Genomic DNA, 18,850 nt, shown 5'->3' on the forward strand with positions numbered 1-18,850 from the left:
GGCCTCTTTACAGCCATAGAGAGTACAATGGTTTCCTCAAGAGTGTTTCATAAGTTATGTTATTTTCCTTTGGGTTCCTACGAACGTAGTGGACATAATTCAGCTGCACGAAATAAAAAAGAAACACGTGAAAAACAAGCAGAGAAATGCCATACATTCTCCTAAAGAACGACAGTGCACAGGATAGAGAGTTTAGACCCATGAACCAAACCCAAAGTGAGTCATCTATAAGCCAGCATGTAGAGGGGCATGGCAATCTGAAGCAGATGTAGCTGTGCATATATGTTTACAATATGTAAGTATATATGGAAAAGTTTAAAGCATAGAATTTTCCTTTTTCTTTGAAAAATCTATTAAAACAAAATCTAAGTGTATGCCTGTGTGACTGTATGCTGGGTGTGTCTGTGGTTGTTCCAAGAAGCCAGGGCAAGTGTGTTAGATTCTCTGGCGCTGGAGTCAGAGGCCTTCGTAAGCCATCTGTTATAGATGCTATGAACCGAATTCTGGTCCTGTAGAAGCAAATGCTCTTAATCTTTGGGCCATCTCTCCAGCCTCCAGCATCCAGTTTTAAAACCTAAGTCCAATGTTATTAACTATTGCTTCATCAATTCAAATCATGACTATTATTGATAAAATGAAGGAACAAATAATCTAACTTAGTTCCACTTACACTGAAATAAAATGAAAAAGATTCTGAGTTATTGTCCATGTTATTATTAATTTCCTAGGCTAATACTGTAAGTTACATTTGTATATTTTAAATATTTTATCTATATTATTATATTGGCAAACAAATTAATTATCATTTCATTATAAGAATATACTCAATTCCATAAAATACACAGATTAATATTTAAAAGAGTAAGTAGTTCCTGATTCAATATCATGTATGTTAAATAGGGAAACTGATGCAGCAAATGAAACAGAGGAAACAATCAGACAATTGAGATAGTTTTCCTGTGTTCAATGTACATAAAACTATTAAATCTTAGGAAAAAGAAAAGCTAATTGGCCAGTCGATATTAGTTTACCCATGGTTCCATATAAATTGTCACACAATCTCACAAAAAAATATTGTAAGTAGCATTTTACATATTCAAAATGTCTGACACCATCTCAAGTCAAATAAAATCTTTAACATGCAAAAGAAATTCTCTCCCCTCATCCTCTCCCTTTTCTTCTCAAGTAATAGAAGAATATGGATATGAAGAGAGATGTATAATTTGACTGCACTTAAAATCAATATTAGTGTACAGTCTATTCAGAAACAGTCAATGAATATAACATTTGATAGCTGAGTAGAAATACTTTGAAGCTAGAAACTAATGATACTGTTATACCATCTCGGTGTCCTTTTTAATATCTGACTTTGAATGAAATGTCAGTCTTTGAAAGTGTGCAACCATTTTATGTCATGGGATTTTGATAATTTCTCACAATCCTCTTTAATTAAACTATCTCTTGGATTCTTTGGGTGGCGTGTGTGTGGGCATGTAAGTGTGGGCATGTATGTGTGCAGTGCATCCGTGTGTAGGGCATGAGGTAGAGGGTGTAAGTTTTTGTCAGTCCCACTCTTACCATCTGTCTTGACTGGTTAGCCAGGTTCTTCTGTAGATCTCCTATTACTGGCTGTCTAGCAGTCATAAACACCTCACCATGCCTGTCTGTGGGTTTTAGGGCCTCATATTTTACAGTTGTGGGGTAGGTACTTTAACCTCTGAGTCATCTCTGCAGCCCCTAAATGGTATTTCCTAGTAAAACAAACCAAAGGCTGTTTTACATGAGGTAGTGATTAGAGATGCAGATGATCGAGGGTCTGTGGGTCAAGTCCTGTTGAGGATTGTGGGAGCGTGAAGAACTAGGCAAACGGTCATTCCATGAGGGTTCCATGATACATCCCTATTGATGCCATCTTTACTTGGGTTTGTTTAGGCAACCATGTTGAAGAGAATTCATGGCGTAGTTACTCTGACTTTATTGTGTTTTCAAGTTATATAAAAATAAAGTCTCCATATAGTCTGAGGTAAGTGTTAAGCATCAGAGACTTAATACTGAGTGGTCATTGTTTATTCTTTATCAGCTCCAAACCACCCATCAATATGGAGGAGGTGACACGTGACATTCAGGTTCTTAGCAATGGCTACTTACTGTCCTGTGAATTTCTTAAGGTCTGCTATGAGGCAGGTCCTTCCTACGTATTGTTTCATTCTGATAAGCCTGACAGACTGGTGTCCTATGGATCTTGTTGGAGGGATGGCAGAGCAACCTGGTTCCAAAGCCTATTCTCTTCCCATACACTGCTGCAACAAACTCAAAGAGCAGTCTTAGCTATATTTTTGTGCAGGGCCTACCAAAGCCACTCTGCTTCATGTCCCTGCTCCTCCTGAAGAAATTTTACTTCTAGGTCTGTGAGGTGGTTGAAGAAACTCAAAAAAAGAGTGCCTAAAGCTTCTAAATCAAACATTTCACAATCATTCTAAGTATGTTTTTTTATTTATACACGGCTTTACAAATGCCTTAAACTCTACTTCTTCATGTGTCTTCCCTAACAGGAGATAATTCACCTCCTCTCTTGAAGTCTGAGGTTGGCTACATGACTTTCTGTGACAACGAAGACATTAAGTAGCACAACTCAGGGAGAAGTTCACTCTCATGCTAGCCTTTCTACTACTGGGACCCCCTTCTGGTGTGTGAAGATGGTGAGCTAGATCGAAGATCAACAGTAAACATGAGGTCACTACCTTATGTGACTGCAAGAAAGTTGTCAAAAATGTGTGACACACTCCCTTACAAATCTAACTCCAGTGCTGACCACTGAGAATCCAGCCATCTCAGTACAAAGTCAATCTAACCGATCGTTCCTGTGATACTCTTTGCTGTCCCGATTTATAACATTTTGGAATAGATTCTTTATCCACTCCAGCCATGACTTTGAAACACTTTTCCTCAAATTATACTACAGTCATATCTAATGATGGAATTATGACTAAAGTACTCAAATTACATAAGTAGTCTTTCAGCCTTGGTGAGAACAATATTCTAATCGTTAGCATAGACAAACCAATGTATCAATTCACATTCATGCCTATTCTTTGCAAGGGATTCTGTTGTTCTCAGTAGGTATCTTCATCACTTTGTGTTGCTGTAATAAAATATTTGAGACTGGATAATTTACAAAGAAGATAAAATGTATTTTCCTACAGATTCGGAAGCTCTGAAATCCACCAGCAAGAGGCTGTCTGATTTAGTATTGGAAGAAACTTGTTCTGCGGATAACTGTCACATGGCAGGGTAGGAAACAACAAAGCACCTACGTAATTCCTTTTCCTTTTATTGTAGCATCAAAGCATTGGTGAGGGTGGAGGCCCTATCTTAAAGCTGCTGGACTAGGGGTTACATTTCAACATAGAGTCTGGGAAAGGTACAATAAACAGTCAAGCTACATTAGCTTAGTCAATCAATACAGCCACCTCAGAGGCACCTTCACCCCATCCCTGTGCTAGTGAGTCAGATATAAACCTCTAACAATATTGTTCAGATCCTCCTACCAGGCATAATTCCAGTTAAGTGCACCATTATCTTTTATCTCAACCATTGACAGTCACCTTTCTTTGCCAACCCCTTCCCCAACTAGCTCGTCCTCTATTCTGATGTCACAGAGATTATCCTTGTCTCCACAACCGATACTATGGTACCTCATTCATTCTAGAGGAAACACCCCAAAGGGGCCTTTTCCCAGGACAAAGTACAAACTGCTTGGTATAGAATATGAAATCCTTTAAAAGTTGTCAGATTTCATCATTCTAACCATCCCTTCCAGTATGCTCTTTTAAGAACAAAAGCAAACTCATACTTTCTGTGTTGGTTCATTGTGCTATCTCCCATGGGATTCTCTTATGTTCCCTGTATCCTTTTCTCTTGTAAAACAGAAAAAATTTTTTAGCAGTGTTTACTCTATCACTTTTCACTGCTCGTCATTTGGACAGAAATCACAGGAGTACTTTCCACTATGTACCAAGCTCAGACCAGTGACTAGGACACAGTAATTACAACAATATGTCCTCCAGGAGCACACAGACAAGGAAGGAAAGTGCACACCCTCACCAATAAAATACAACGTCTTTGGGGAAATAACTAAGGCACTTGGGCATAGAATGACTCTTGGGAAATCATGGAACTTTGCTAGACTGGTGGGAAAGCCCAACCTCCTAGTCCACTGGAACCTTACAGGATGCATAACGGATAAGAGACTTGTGCCAGAACTGACTCTTCTCAAACACTGATGGGTTTAGTAGAAGATGTATCATCTTTAAGACTGAAAGATTAAGCCTCATATACTAGTTAGTTATAAAACTGGGAGGCCTGACTGTGGAATATTAGATCTGAACACTAGGAAACGTTTTGAACATTGGGGACTGGATTTTCCTTAAAAACAGAAAAATGAATTCTAGCTTTACATATTTTGCTAGTTAATGTTACCTTTCAATTTTTATTGTGCCCTAGTAATAAAAATATTTTCAATGATTTTTGTTGACATCCATGTAAAATAGTTTCAATTTATATGATTTTATGAATTAATAATATTGACATCACACAGACTTTTAGAATTATTCATTAAAAATACTAATTTTCAAGGAAATTTTCTTTCACTGTGATTTATGACATTGCAAGCAAGTATCCTATTCTAAAAAAAATTCAATGACAGAAAAATAAATCTGAGCAATGATCTGGTGATCTGTCACCCTGAAAAGGATTTAAATAGCCCTCTATTAGGTGCCCCAGGGTACATAGTTTTTGAATAAATGGACTCATCTATTTCTTGGAACAGTATTTCATGCTTCTGTTTATAAGATATTCTGACCCATAATTCACGTTACTTTTCTTCTTCCTTTTGAGAAGGTACTGCACGACAAATGCATATTACTGCCATGTCTAGCATCATTAATTTCCCCTTACTCAGCACTGAATGCTGTTTCTTTTGCCTCAAATCAAGAAAACTCACCTCTGACAGGGGGCCTTTCCAGGTCAGAGTCAAGGTGAATCGGTGGAGAGATGTAGGAAACTTGTCCATGATGCACTGGCCCTGTGAACAAAAAAGAAAATGTTAAAACATCATAGGGACTATGGTAAGACTCAGTGGGTAAAGGTACCCGCTACCAAGGCACACTACCTGAGGTGGATCCCTAGCCCAACATGATGGAGGTGAGAAATGTCTCCAATAAGTGGTCCTCAACCTATAATCTCAATAGGCGTGGCCTGAATGTTTACATATACACACTAAGTAAACACATTATAGCTGTCTTTTAATTTGAAAATTTTTACCATGTTCTAACATTTTTATTCGACACAGAAAAATAGCCAGTGTACATTTAAACTAATTTTTTTTAAACATAAAACAAAACACCAGGCAATTAAATTGATTTTTCTTTCTAACCAGGGTTCATTTTTAAAATGAACTATATATTTAATTAAGAGTTGCCCTTCCTTCCTCCCTCCCTCCCTCCCTCCCCCCCTCCCTCCCTTCCTTTCTTCCTTCCTTTCTCCCTTCCTCCCTGCCTCCCTCCTTCCCTCCCTCCCTTCTTCCCTTCTTTCTTAAGCTCTTGTGGCACCCGGGCTAACTTTAAACTTGCAATGTAGTCAAGAATGAGTTGCCTATATTTCACAATATAGTCATTGCTGGAACTACAAATGTGTGTGTGTGTGTGTGTGTGTGTGTGTGTGTGTGTGTGTGTGTATAATATTTAGTTTTTCCTTCAGTGAGATTATAGATGATTATGGAGTGATAAACTGGGATTTAAGAAAATTTGAAAATCTCAAAATTCATATATCCATCTGATTACTTTAACAGTATTAGGAAGATATGAACTTTCAGCGCGCTGGCTCCAGGGCTGTAGGCACTGCCAGCTGTACTTATTTCATTGCCCATTAATGTTAAACAATCTTCAGACTGGCATTTGATGGACAGGTAATAACTGGATGGCACTTAGGATGCTAAAACCCTGACAAATATATTTTTCCTTAAGGCATTTCTCCCACAGTCAGAATAGAAAGTCATTCTAACCTGCTTGTTTTAATTTGATGGAAAGGAAAGAACTAGCCAAAATTCAAACAGCCAGTAAGTGGGTTCATTCTCTATTCCTAGAATGCCTTCTCCCCATCATGTATGTCTTTGGAATATATTTCACCTTATAAATAAAAAGTACTAATGTTGACTTGAAAAATAAAGTGAGCATTTTTTAGTAGTTCGCTTATTTTCTCAGCCTTAGGGACAGTACAATTATGCTCTCCTAAACCCAATAACAAACACAAAACAACAAAAGACTGAAGTGAATTTACACACAAAAAAAGTCTAACTTTCAAAGTAACTATCATTTGTATTGAAGATCGAGCAAGCAATTAGAATTCTGAAGCAAGAAAGAATAATTACAAAGTCATTTCACGTTCTGAAGCAACTTCACACATACAAGACTTGGGTGGAAGTGGGAAACCCACCACTTTCTTTCTACCTGGGAAGATGTAGTTATACTTCACGCATTTACTATAGCAATTTACAGGGTTGTTAATCTCTTTTCCTAAACAAGGAAAGTTAATGATACATAGATTATGATAACAGTTAGAGTAACCTTCCCGTTTCAAGTAATATTCGACTTGTAATAAACACCGCTGATTCCTCTTACGAGGCACATTTCAAATAATTAATATGGCTCCCCATTGATCGGAGCTACTGCCGCTCCCAGCGCTTACCTCACTAACAGTAGAGGTGGCAGAGCCTATATGATGTACACAGTCCCTCAGAATGGTAACTAAGAATATTGCACATCCACTGCTATATTCCAGTGGAATACTTAGAAGCACTGTTATAAAAGGAATACGTTACTAGTTGTAGACAGTTACCGATCCATGCTTACTATGGTTTATTAAAAAGTTCACATTAGCTTAACGCTAAAACCACCTGTTCAGGTACATTAGATGGTTGGCTGAAAAACACGTTTGGTTTTAAAGTCTGGTATCAATGAGGCATGAATCAGTATAAAAGGCTAATTTATGTAAATAAAAATAACATATCACTGATTCGGCATTTGCCCCAGTGATCTCACTGTAGAAAGTAATGTTGGTTTCATGTCTGGTACTAGAACATAGCTTTTCACCACATTTGACAGCTACCAGGCAGCTACAACTATCCACCCACCCGCACATGGACTACGGGTAACCTGAATGTGCTCATATTTTAAAGGAAAGAAACAATCAGGAAGAGACAGACGACGTTGTTGAGCATCTGTAAGGCTGGAAGTGTTTTGATCCAGATGTGGTGTTAATTTATCATAGCACTTTTTTACTCAAAGAAAGTCTCAGTACATTAAATCCTTGGAAAACATGAACAGACTTTAAAGAGAAGCAGAGACTCTTTGTAACTGTCAGTTATATATTCTGTTTGAAGTAAATGAGCAGTTCATAATGTTTTCTTCTTCTGGGCCTACAGGTATAGGGAGTCTGGAGATTAGTCTCTGGGCACTGGGACAAGAACTATTGGAATCTGGTTCACATCATAGTTTTTCTCTGTCCTGGGAAAAGTCTAGGAGACTGAAGATCGAGTGTGCCAGAGAAAGGGGTACTGGCTGGAAACAACGATGCCAAAAAGTTGAGGACCATACTGAAGTTCCCACTTGGAGAACAGACACTAGAGAGTATGAAGCCTGCTGCTGACTCGTTTGTTAGCACTAACCATACAGCTGGAAATCACCTTTAAACATTGTAGATCAGTGGTAGTCATATATTTATCTCTGCAAAGATACATAAAAATATAATGCCTTGCTTACTGTCTGGTTAAGATTATTTACCAGATCATGGAGAGCAGAACTTGGAGTTTGAAATGTCACCACTGTCTCTGCGAAGCCCTCCTCTCTTTATTATGAATTATTTCAGGGGTGGGGTGGAGAAAGGGTTCAATGTGTAAGTGGATTGACTGCTTTGACTGCTTTTCCTGTTTGATTCTCAGCACTCCACGGTGGCTAACAATGGTTGCTTCCTCCAGTTCCAGGGAATTTGACATTCTGGTCTCTAATCATTCTACATGTGTAGTACTCAGACATATACAAAATCAAAACACCCACACACCAAAAAAACTTTAAAGATCTCTTAAAAGAGAATTATTTTGGGCTGGAGAGTTGACTCAGCAGTTCAGAGTAGGGACTACTCCTCCAGAGGTCCTGAGTTCAAATCCCACAACCACATGGTGGCTCTCAACCATCTGTAATGGGATCTGATGCCTCTTCTGGTATATTTGAAGAAAGTTAACAGTATACCTATATATAATAAATAAATAAATCTTTTAAAAGAAAGGAATATTTCAAAACATAAAATTCAATAATTATTTAAAACTGTAGTTAAAAACATTAATAAGCTTCACCATGACTTTCCTTAGGTGTTAAGACAGATAATTTCCAACAAAAGATGTTTTCAGGTTAAGAATGTTCTCTTGTTGGTAGAGAGTTTGCCTATGGTACTTAAGGTCATGCATTCAATTCCCAGCATTCTCAATTCCCAGCATTCTCAATTCCCAGCATTCCCATGAGAAAAGAAAAGTTCAAAACAACTTCATCAGGTTAAGAATGTAGTAAACAACACTGGTTTAAATAGATTGGATGAGTCTTCTTAGATAAGTGCATACTTCCTCTTTAAATATAAACACCAAGATCTGCTCTTTAGTACTTGACCGCCCTACTCCTTAAAAATCTTAACTTACATACTCAAATGTGTGACATTTGCAACTAATGATTGCTGCTACTTTATAAATTAAAAATATCTTTCTCTCCATTATTCTCCTGAATTTCACTTCACGCTTTCCCTGAAGTCTGAAGGAAAAAATACTATTGAAAATTATATTTCAATTACATTGCATTAGAGAAGAAACATTAATCTGTAGAGACCATATCCAGAGGTTAGCATGGCTCCCAGTCGAGGGATAGGGCCACCCACCCATCTCTAAACTTTTAACCCAGAATTGTTCCTCTCTAAAGGAAAGACAGGGACAAAGAGTAGAGCAGAGAGAGAAGGACAGGCCATCCAGAGACTGCCTCACCTAGGGATCCATCCCATATGCAGACATCAAACTCAGACACTATTGTTGATACTAAGAAGTACTTGCTGACAGCAGCCTGGTACAGCTGTCTCTTGAGAGGCTCTGCCAGATCCTGACTAATACAGATGTGGATGCTCACAGCCAAGCATTGGCCTGAGCACAGGGACCCCAGTGGAAGAGTTAGGAAAGGACTGAAGGAGCTGAAGGGGTTTGCAATCCCACAGGAAGAACAACAATATCAACCAAGCACACCCGCCAGAGCTCGCAGGGACTAAACCACCAACTGAAGAGTACACATGGAGGGACCCATGTCTCCAGGTGCATAAGTAGCAGAAATGGCATCAATGGGAGGGGAGGCCCTTGGTCCTGTGAAGGCTCAATGCCCCAGTGTAAGGGAATGCCAGGGTGTTGAGGTGGAGAGTGGGTGGGGCAACGCCCTTACTGAAGCAAGGAGACGCAGGATGGGCTAGGGGTTTATGGAGGTGAAACCAGGAAAGGGGATACTATTCAAAATGTAAATAAATAAAATAAACAATAAAACAGAAAATCCTCTTCTATTATATATTGTTTAAAAGGATTCATATATTCTTGTTATTGCTATAGTTTTAGCTTTTAAAAGACAGAATCTCATGCAGCATGGACCAGCTCCAATGTGAACATGCTAACGGCTCAGGGTGATCTTGAACATTTGATTCTCTTCTTCAAGGTGGGGATGCAAGGAGTCAGCCCAGCTAAGAAAATTATCCTTTTATTGCATAGACTTAAATTACTATTTCTAGGAGATGAGAACATTACATTAGCCATATGTTGTAGTATTGTACTTCTTCCAAGTCGAATTCTAAGTAAAAGTTTGACATTTTTTGATAACTTTGTTCTTTTTTATTTTTGGAATGGACCTCAAGGGCTTAATTTTCTTGGTCTACTGAGTGGAAAGAGGATGCATTAATTAATTATATTTGTTAGCGTTTGCTGATGATTAGCCATTGCTTAAACTAGGCAAATTCACCGAGAACAACATTATAATGATTTTCTGCTGCATTTAGATAGTAAGCTTCATTTAAATATTCATTTTCTTTCATTCTTTTGTGATACAGAGTTAAAATGTAAAGATTGATCGGCTAGGCTATACAATTTAGAAGGCAGGGGTCCTTAGTTCTCTAGTGTCATTTTTAATGTTATGTAATGTGCATAAAAAACGTTAAATGATGTTAGGATTTCCAAAGACAATTAACAAGAACAAAACACTAAAGCTCCATCTTTGCTTGCTGGTTTGATTGTTGGTGCCTTCTGGGTGATCAAGACGAAGCTGTATCTATCCTTCCCTGTGCCAGATACCACTGAAGTGGACAGAGCACAAGCTTCCTTCTTTCTGTGAGAACTGTGTGACCACAGATGGAGCTTCCGATGCTCTGGTGAAGAGCGGAAGAATTCTGTGGTCCAAATCAGCGGTGGGAATGACCAACAAGGTTTTCCCAAAAAGCAAGAGCTCTTTACCCCCAGCAGACTGTGCCTCCTGGTGAGTGAGGGGCATTCTTACAGACCAATGAGAACTGAAGAGAGGTGAGCGAGGGGAGGGGCGTTCTTACAGACCAATGAGAACTGAAGAGAGGTGAGCGAGGGGAGGGGCATTCTTACAGACCAGTAACAACTGTTTGGGTTTTCATGGTGGATGCCAATCTTAATGTACTTACTTGGTGACAGAGAGAGAGAGAGAGAGAGAGAGAGAGAGAGAGAGAGAGAGAGAGAGAGAGAGAGAGAGAGAGAGAGAGAGAGAGAATGATTCCTGGAATGACAAATACAGATACTACTGTGCTACTTAGTACTTGGTTTGAGATCCAAGAGCTAGAGAACTAGCAGAATCTGAAAGCATTCAGTTTCTCTAAAGAAGATAATGTCTGACAGTATATGGTCAGAAAGCCCTTAAACAAAGTAGGTAAAAGGCTAGGACCAAAACACCCAAGATTCAGCTTCTTCCTATTCCTGGAGTTCTGCAACACAAAACCCAGCGTACTACTTAAGAAAATAAGGAGGAGGCTGCGGACTTTGCCAGACGTTTGGTCAAGAGAAAGAAGGAAGCCTGTGTGTGTGTGTGTGTGTGTGTGTGTGTGTGTGTGTGTGTGTGTGTGTGTGTTTTGCAGGGTGCAATTGCCAGGAACAAATTGCAAAGAGATCTAGGCTGTCCTCACCGAGAGCTTCTACTTCTGAGTCCAGCCAAAAATAAGTCTTTAACAATAACAAATGATCAGTTCTTTAAGCAGCAACGACATCACAACAACAAAACAACCACAACAAAACTAAATGAGACCAGCGCAAACCTCCCCACAATGTGCAGTTTAGGCATGAAGATTATTTTACAGCAAAGGCAATTGAGAATCAACACGGGTGGGAATAGTTCTCATCTCCCTATCTGTCTAAAATCAAAGTATGCATTTCCATCTAAGGTACCAGAGGAAGAGAGACAACCTACCACGGAATGTGAAATGTTTATGTCAAGATGAGATACACATCAGATCTTAGGAACTCCGTCAAAGGTTCAGCTAATTCTCCCTAATTTCCCAGTCTGTTGCCCAAAGCAAATCACATCTCGAAGGGCAAATTCTTTGTCCTTTGTTAAAAGAATATATAAGTCTCTGAAAGGAACTGCTACTTTATAGAAATTTAAATATTAATGAGAATCTTGTGTTTTCTCTCCCAAATCTGTCTTTTGATAGATAACTTCTCAAACTCAAAGAAAATAAGTTAAAAAACAAAGGAAAGGTTTTCCTTTCTGGCAAAGAAGATTGACAGGAACAAAATTAGAGATCAGCTTCCAAAGTCATTTTCATTCAAATATTATTGTGGTCAAATGATTATATATATATATATATATATATATATATACATATATATATATATATTATATACACATGTGTGTAATGTATATGTATAATGCTAATAGGTATATATAAAGACATATTAATGATACAGTAGATACATATATGTCCCAATGTATCATATGTGTGTACATTCTATAATGCATACCATGCATATATATGCTTTGATATAATTCATGTACCATAAAGTCCCTTCAAGGTATAATTCAATGTTTTTAGAAAAATATATCAAGAGTCTTGCACAACTCACCTCTATAATTAATTGTATACCAATTTCCTTACTACAAAAAGAGAACCCCCAGTTCATTAGCCCTCCTTCCTCATTTCTTCTCAATTTATCTCTGCTCTAGGCAATCACTTAACTAATTTCTTTCTCTATAGATTTGCTTATTCTGGACTTTTCTTATAAATAGAATTACACGTTCCCCTTTGTTATCAGCTTTTGTCACTCACCATAAATTTTCAGAACTCATTTACGTCATAAATCATTACTTCAGTCCCTTTTCTCATCAAGCAATTTCTCGTTTAGCAGCTACTCCATATTTTATTTATGCAATCATCAATTCATGTGATGAGTACTTCAGATAATTTTCACATGCTGACTATCATGAAAACCTCTGTGAGGACCTTGCAAGCTGGTCTTTAGGGTGCATTTTTCCTCGATAGCTTCCTGGGAGGTGGATTCTAGCATCTTGTAATTCTCACCCTTCTAGCATCTTCTAAAGAACTGCTAGACTGATTTCAACAGATCATTTGGCTTTCCACAGCAAGGTGGTATTCAGAAAACCAGGAAGACACTTTCCAATTTTGTTTCCTTCTAAGTTGCCCATATGTTGAAATGAACCCATTTACAATGGCTGAAGTCTAGAGAAAAAGCAGTCTCTCGTAGTAACTACCATAAAAAAAAAAGCAAACAAACAAATAAACAGAGAATACGGGTCTAGCATTGTGTAGTAGTTCATCCATTCTGACAGAAGGCAAGGAGAAGGTACTCTTGTAAATGGAGAAAACAAATGAGAAAGAAGAACAAATTATGCTTTGAAATAAAAATCTAAGATATTCTGTGCTGGGTATGTCAAAAATGCAAAACTTTTGAGTCTGGTCAATAGAGCTCAGAGCTGTAGCGAAACCGTCAGGCTATTGTGGATTCTGAAAAAGGAATATTTTTCTCTTTTCAATGTCTTTTCAACTTTCATTTAATTTCTATTCATTGAAGAACCCCATGCAATTTCTACTAGAGTTCAAATATAGAAAGGATTTGACCAGCTTTCAGTTGGGCAAAGGTTTTATTTTTTTTCCACTCTCTACTTCCCAATACCTCCCTCACACATCTGAGAGCAAAAAGACATTTTACAGAACCGTAGAATTGAGAGAGAAAGACATTTAATAGCTTATAGCCCAAACCCACATTTTAGTATGAAGAGATTGACAGCTTGGGAAGCTAAAGAGACTTTCAAAAGACAATCTGAGTGGCTGTTGTTAGGATTATGTTAGAGACAGTAAGAAAAGGTTCAGTAGCATCTCTACTGTGTCACCTAGGAAGCTGCTGCAGGAAGTCATTGTTTCCTGGGTGTACACAGCATGACTTTTCAAAAGTCTGGAGATCCTAAGAGGTCGAGAGCTACTTGTTTATGGAAATATATATTTGTTTTCTTCGACTAGAGGCAGCGACATATAACATCCTACTTCTTGTCACAAGTTTCCTAGACTGGCATTTAGATTCTGTCGCCCCTTAGCTGCTCAGGTCAACAAACAAGGCACCAGGACCTAAATCCCCTCATTTGTATGATGGGTTTACCAAAGCAATGACCTCAGAGGTTACTGTGAACATTATATGAATCTGTAAATACGAACTAATTAGAACAGTGTTTGGTAGAAAATTAAGTATTTAGCAATGTTTAGCTATTTTAATTACAGATTCATTCTTTCATTAATAATTCATCAGCCACAGATACCCTTTAAAGTAGTTTGCATTTATCACACAATAAAGTGCTAATTCATATCCTTAAGTAGATGGAGAAAATGTAGGCAGTAATCACAATTACATCAACTGTAATATGGGTTCTAGGGGCGAAGCGCAAAAAGAAAGGCTTAAAATTGGCCACAAGGAGTTCCACGGGGAGAGACAGGCTTCAATTTTTCGAAGTATGCTAGTATGCTAAGTGAAGAGCTAATGTATTTGTCCTAACAATATCTGAATCATTGGAGAGATGACGTTGATGTACAAGCATATCAAAAGGGAAAAGGCAGGATCTCAACAGGTAAATGCCCTTGTCTGAAGACTCACGCTGGAACTCAGATAGAGGTGGGACGAGAAAACTTCTTTCCACCTTAAAATAAAAACAAAACAGTCCTCTGACCTCTATATGAATACATACAGTAATATATATATATATATATATATATATTTACAAGGAAAATTAAAGGCTCGGGTTCAATTTCATTTACTCAATTAGCTTGTGGGCTGTAAACTGAATCCAGAGCCCTGACTGCTAACTGAGTTAACCACCTTTCTATGCTATAACATGCAACCAAGATGAGAGCATTGATAAGGAAGAAATGTTTATTTTATTATAGAAATATCAGTCCATGCTACTTGGCCCCTTCCTTTTGAGCCTGTCACAAGGCATCAGAGTATGGTAGGTAGGGACAGATATATGGTACCCACCTTCTCACAGCCTAGAAGTGAAATGGGATAAGGGCTTAGCGAACCTACAGTTCTCTGAGGAGCTCACAACAACCACTTAACTCTTTTCTAAGGCACTACTCACCTCATCAAGGTCCCATCACCTCCTAGAGGTTCCTCTGGTTCACTGAGTAGTACTTAAGCAGATAAGCTTATGTCGATGTACCCCACTCAAACCTTAGGACCACGCCAGTGCAGTTAGCAGTCAGACTGGACTTCAATCTGCTTTTCATGATTAAGATTTAAGCTAGCAAATATGTTGGTAGGAAAGGCTTTTTTCCTGTCTCACTTCAAAGGTAGACATAAGCTTATAAATTAATACTGTCACCACTGAGCGGTGAAAAAAAACAGCATACATAAAATACAGAGATGAACTATTTGGAAAATGAACATAAAGCAAAACCATATTTCATCACAACAATGCCCTCACTGGCTTTTGAATTTATACTACCTCTCAACTCCTTTTTAAAAACTTTTTAAATAGTATTATAATCAAGCTTCATACCTTATTGTCATAAAGGTAAATTTTATTGTAATTTGTGTTTACTTAAAATTTTAATTTTTCAATTGATCATTTTGATTATTTTCCCCATATATATATATTTATATGAGAATAATAAAATATAGTATCATTATTTTGCTTTGAGAAGGTTTAGCATTAGGATAAGTCATACTTCTTTGTTCTTCAATAAAGACTTAATGTGAGAATAATAGATCCTGAAATAAAAGCTGTGTTTAAGAATGACATATGTAATTTTTCTCGTTTATGTTTGCTAACAACTCTGACATCAGCTTCACTTTATCACTAAAGAGTTTGATTCATATTGAAAATAATCCTGACTCCAGATATAAACTACCAAAGTCAGTGAGTACTTTTGGAAACCTGCTCATGCCTCGCATGATAACGAGGTTGCTTTTCTTCAGATTCCACTCTGAGCATAGCCTCAGGCATCATTAAAGTCAGCTTTCCAGTGGCAAGGTTAGCACCAATCAAAAGCAACTATTAAAGATGTTTCTAAAGACACCAGTTTGACACTTTCTGCTTCTGATTTCTTTTCTCTCCATGAACTCTTTTTAAAGACTCATTTAATATTTTTATTTATATGGATGAGAGTGTCCCTGCATGAGTTTGAGTACTACATGTGTGCAGATGCCTGAAGAGCCCATCTGGGGGGACTTCAGATCCTCTGGAACTAGAGCTATAGGAACCAGACCAACATCGTTTGCAATAGGAGTTAGTGCTCTTGATGGCTAAGACATTGGCATGGTACCCAGTAGAGAGATGGAGCCACCCACCCATCTCAGAAATATTAAACCAGAACTGTTCCTGTCTAAAGAAATCCAGGAACAAAGAGTGGAGTAGAGACTGAAGGAAAAGCCATCTAGAGACTTTACCACTTAGGGATCCATCTCATATGCAGACATCAAACCCAGACACTGTAGTTGATACCAACTACAGTTGCTGACAAGAGCCTGGTTAGCTGTGAGAGGCTCTGTGAGAGCCTTACCTGTACAGATGGAAATGTTCTAAGCCAATCATCAGACTGAGCACAGGGATGGGAAGGAACCAATGAAAGAGTTAGGGGAAGGACTGAAGGAGTTGAAGGGAATTGCAACCCCATAGGAAGAACAATATCAACGAACCAGACCTCCCAAAGCTCCCAGGGACTAAACCACTAACCAAAGGGTACACATCGGGTACTCCATGGCTCCGGCTGCATATGTAACAGAGGATTGCTTCATCTAGCATCAATGGGAGGGGAGGTCCTTGGTCCTGTGGAGGGTCAATGCCCCAGAGTAGAGGGATGCTAGGGCGGTGAGGTTAAGTGATCAGGGAGCTCCCTCATAGAAGCTGGGGATGGGGGTGGGGATGGGATAGGGGCTTTGCAGAGGGGAAACTGGGGGTGGGGGACAGTATTTGAAATGTAAATAAATAAAATAATGAATTAAAAAAGAGACATCTATGCAGTTCTTCCCATCAACTTTTAATCACTCATAGAATTGTGAATGTAGTAATATAGAAGGGAGCAGAGAAACAACTGCAAGCATGATTTACCCTGAGCATTTGTGAAATGTCACTGATAGATTTCTCCCTGGTGGGCAATGCAGTATTTCTGGACATGGAAACTAAAGGTTGATATTATCTAAAGCAAAGGTGTGGAAACACTTGGTTGGCTCCAACTTTTACTATGCAGCTAGCCCAAAGGATTAGATATGAGCAAGATGACTCATCTCACTTCCAAGAGTCTGTCACAATGTGGCAATTCCAGGAAAGCATGAAAAGCACAATGTTAGAGAAGATCCACAACTATCTACCTAGAGATAGGAGGGAAGAGGAGAGAGAGGTCTGGGCCAAGGGCTGCAGTAGTATAGAGGGAGTCTGTGGTGATGGACATAGACAGAAAGCAGGGAGAACATGGAAATCACAGGATTAGACAGGACAAAAGCCAGGGACCACAGGTAGAGCAGTCACAAAGAGAAGACTACCACATTGTAAAACATTCAGAAATTCATTGAAAAAAGCAGCCCACAATGAACATCTGACATTTAGCTTAAGCGAACGGCCCATTCAAAGCCTTTAATGATTTATCTCTCCTGTGTTGGTTTGAAGAGTAATGGCTGCCCCAGTATTATGTATTTGAAGGGCTAGTCATTCAAATAGTGCCATTAGGGAGAGGTGTGTCATTAGGGGTGGGCTTTGAGATTTCAAATGCTCAAGTAAGGACCACTGTCCCTTTCTCTTCGTCTAGTCCAGATGTGTGACTCTCAAGACTTCTCTTCCAGCCTTATTTCTGCCTGCAGATGGCCTTTCTCCCTACCATGATGACAATGAACTAAATAAACTCCTGAAATTCTAAGTAAGCAGCAATTAAATGCTTTCCTGTAAGAGAGTTTCCTTGGGCTCGGTGTCCCTTCACAGCAACGGGACATTGAGTAAGACATCTCCATTCTAGACAGAACCTTCCCTGCCACAGAATATTTTGAAACAAATTCTAGACACACTATGATTCTACCTTTGTTGCCCTTCCCATTTTTATCAACATTACGTAGAGGTTCTTTTAATCTCCTACAATATCATGCTGATATCTACATGTTCAAAGGACACATTAAAATAAATTTAATATAGCAAAATAAAGTCGATAAATTAGCAAGACACAGAAGCCTTCTGGAATGAACAATAGTCAATTGATCTTAATCATGAAAGCAATGAAAGGAAGACATTATAGTTTTTGATGAATTTTGGTGCTCACAGGTATAGAGGCAGATGAGTTTTCTAAAACTAGAAAACTATTTTGTTCTTTCTTTTTCTCCTCAATTATGCTTTTTATTTTTATGACAGAAAATACTTATATATCTGGTAGAAAGCTTACTGGGATGTTGCAATATAGGTAAATAAAAATTGGAATAATAGTAAAGTTGAAAGTCAATTGCCCTCTTTGAAATATAACTCAGGTCACAGATATGCTATGAAGGAGAAATTAACATAATATATGAAGATGGTTAGTATATACAACAAAGAGCCAATCAATAATTGTGTGTCTTCCCTTTACTAGTCTTTAACATATGGCTTCCTATAGGTTTACCTCATTGTTATGCTTGTGCCCTTTTGAAGTTTTACTCATTGCCAGAGATATCAAAAATAAGTCAAGTAAAGGAATATTGAAGACTAAATATTTTAAATTATTTTGACTATCTAATTTTTACAGGGACAAAATTGAGAGATAAAAATTTGTGTACCAGACTTTTTCTCCCTAGATTCTGCTAAGACCTTTCTTGTGTACTGTCACATCCTAAAGTACAGGAAAAATTGACTGCTTGATTCGAATTGTGTAGTTCTCTTTTCTAGGTAATAATCAGATAGTACATTTTAAAAGATAGTAGCTATTTTGCTCGTGGCTGCAATAATGAAGTGTATTTAATATTCTGTTTGTTCAAGAATGAGTCATAGATCGTTCTCACTGGGTACGTTGGTTTGTGAAGTGAGGAATGCGAATTTTATACTGATTTCATTCTGGAGCTTATGCTATTGAGCAAACTTGGACCCTGGCAAATGATGATAAAAAAGAAAGAAAGGGATCACGAATAAGGTCTCATTATTTTCCCATTACCCTCGTATTCATTTGGATGTTAATGCATGATACTATGTGCTTCGTGGAGGCACGGGGAGCCATTACTCAAATCTCAACTCTTGAAATCCAGGATGTATAAAAT

General features: G+C 38.2%; 1 protein-coding gene across 26 annotated transcripts in view; it reads right to left on the reverse strand.

Annotated features, from left to right (window-relative positions):
* Adgrl3 (adhesion G protein-coupled receptor L3) overlaps window positions 1-18,850 on the reverse strand; it is a 767,242-nt gene that overhangs the window by 243,212 nt on the left and 505,180 nt on the right. For all 26 annotated transcript variants that reach the window (XM_063272835.1, XM_063272833.1, XM_063272832.1 and 23 more), the window contains one exon: window positions 5,003-5,083. In XM_063272835.1, coding sequence (XP_063128905.1) covers window positions 5,003-5,083 — 81 coding nt within the window. The remainder of the gene's footprint in view (window positions 1-5,002; window positions 5,084-18,850) is intronic.

Source organism: Rattus norvegicus, chromosome 14, assembly GCF_036323735.1.
Source record: "Rattus norvegicus strain BN/NHsdMcwi chromosome 14, GRCr8, whole genome shotgun sequence".
Taxonomy (NCBI): Eukaryota; Metazoa; Chordata; class Mammalia; order Rodentia; family Muridae; genus Rattus; species Rattus norvegicus.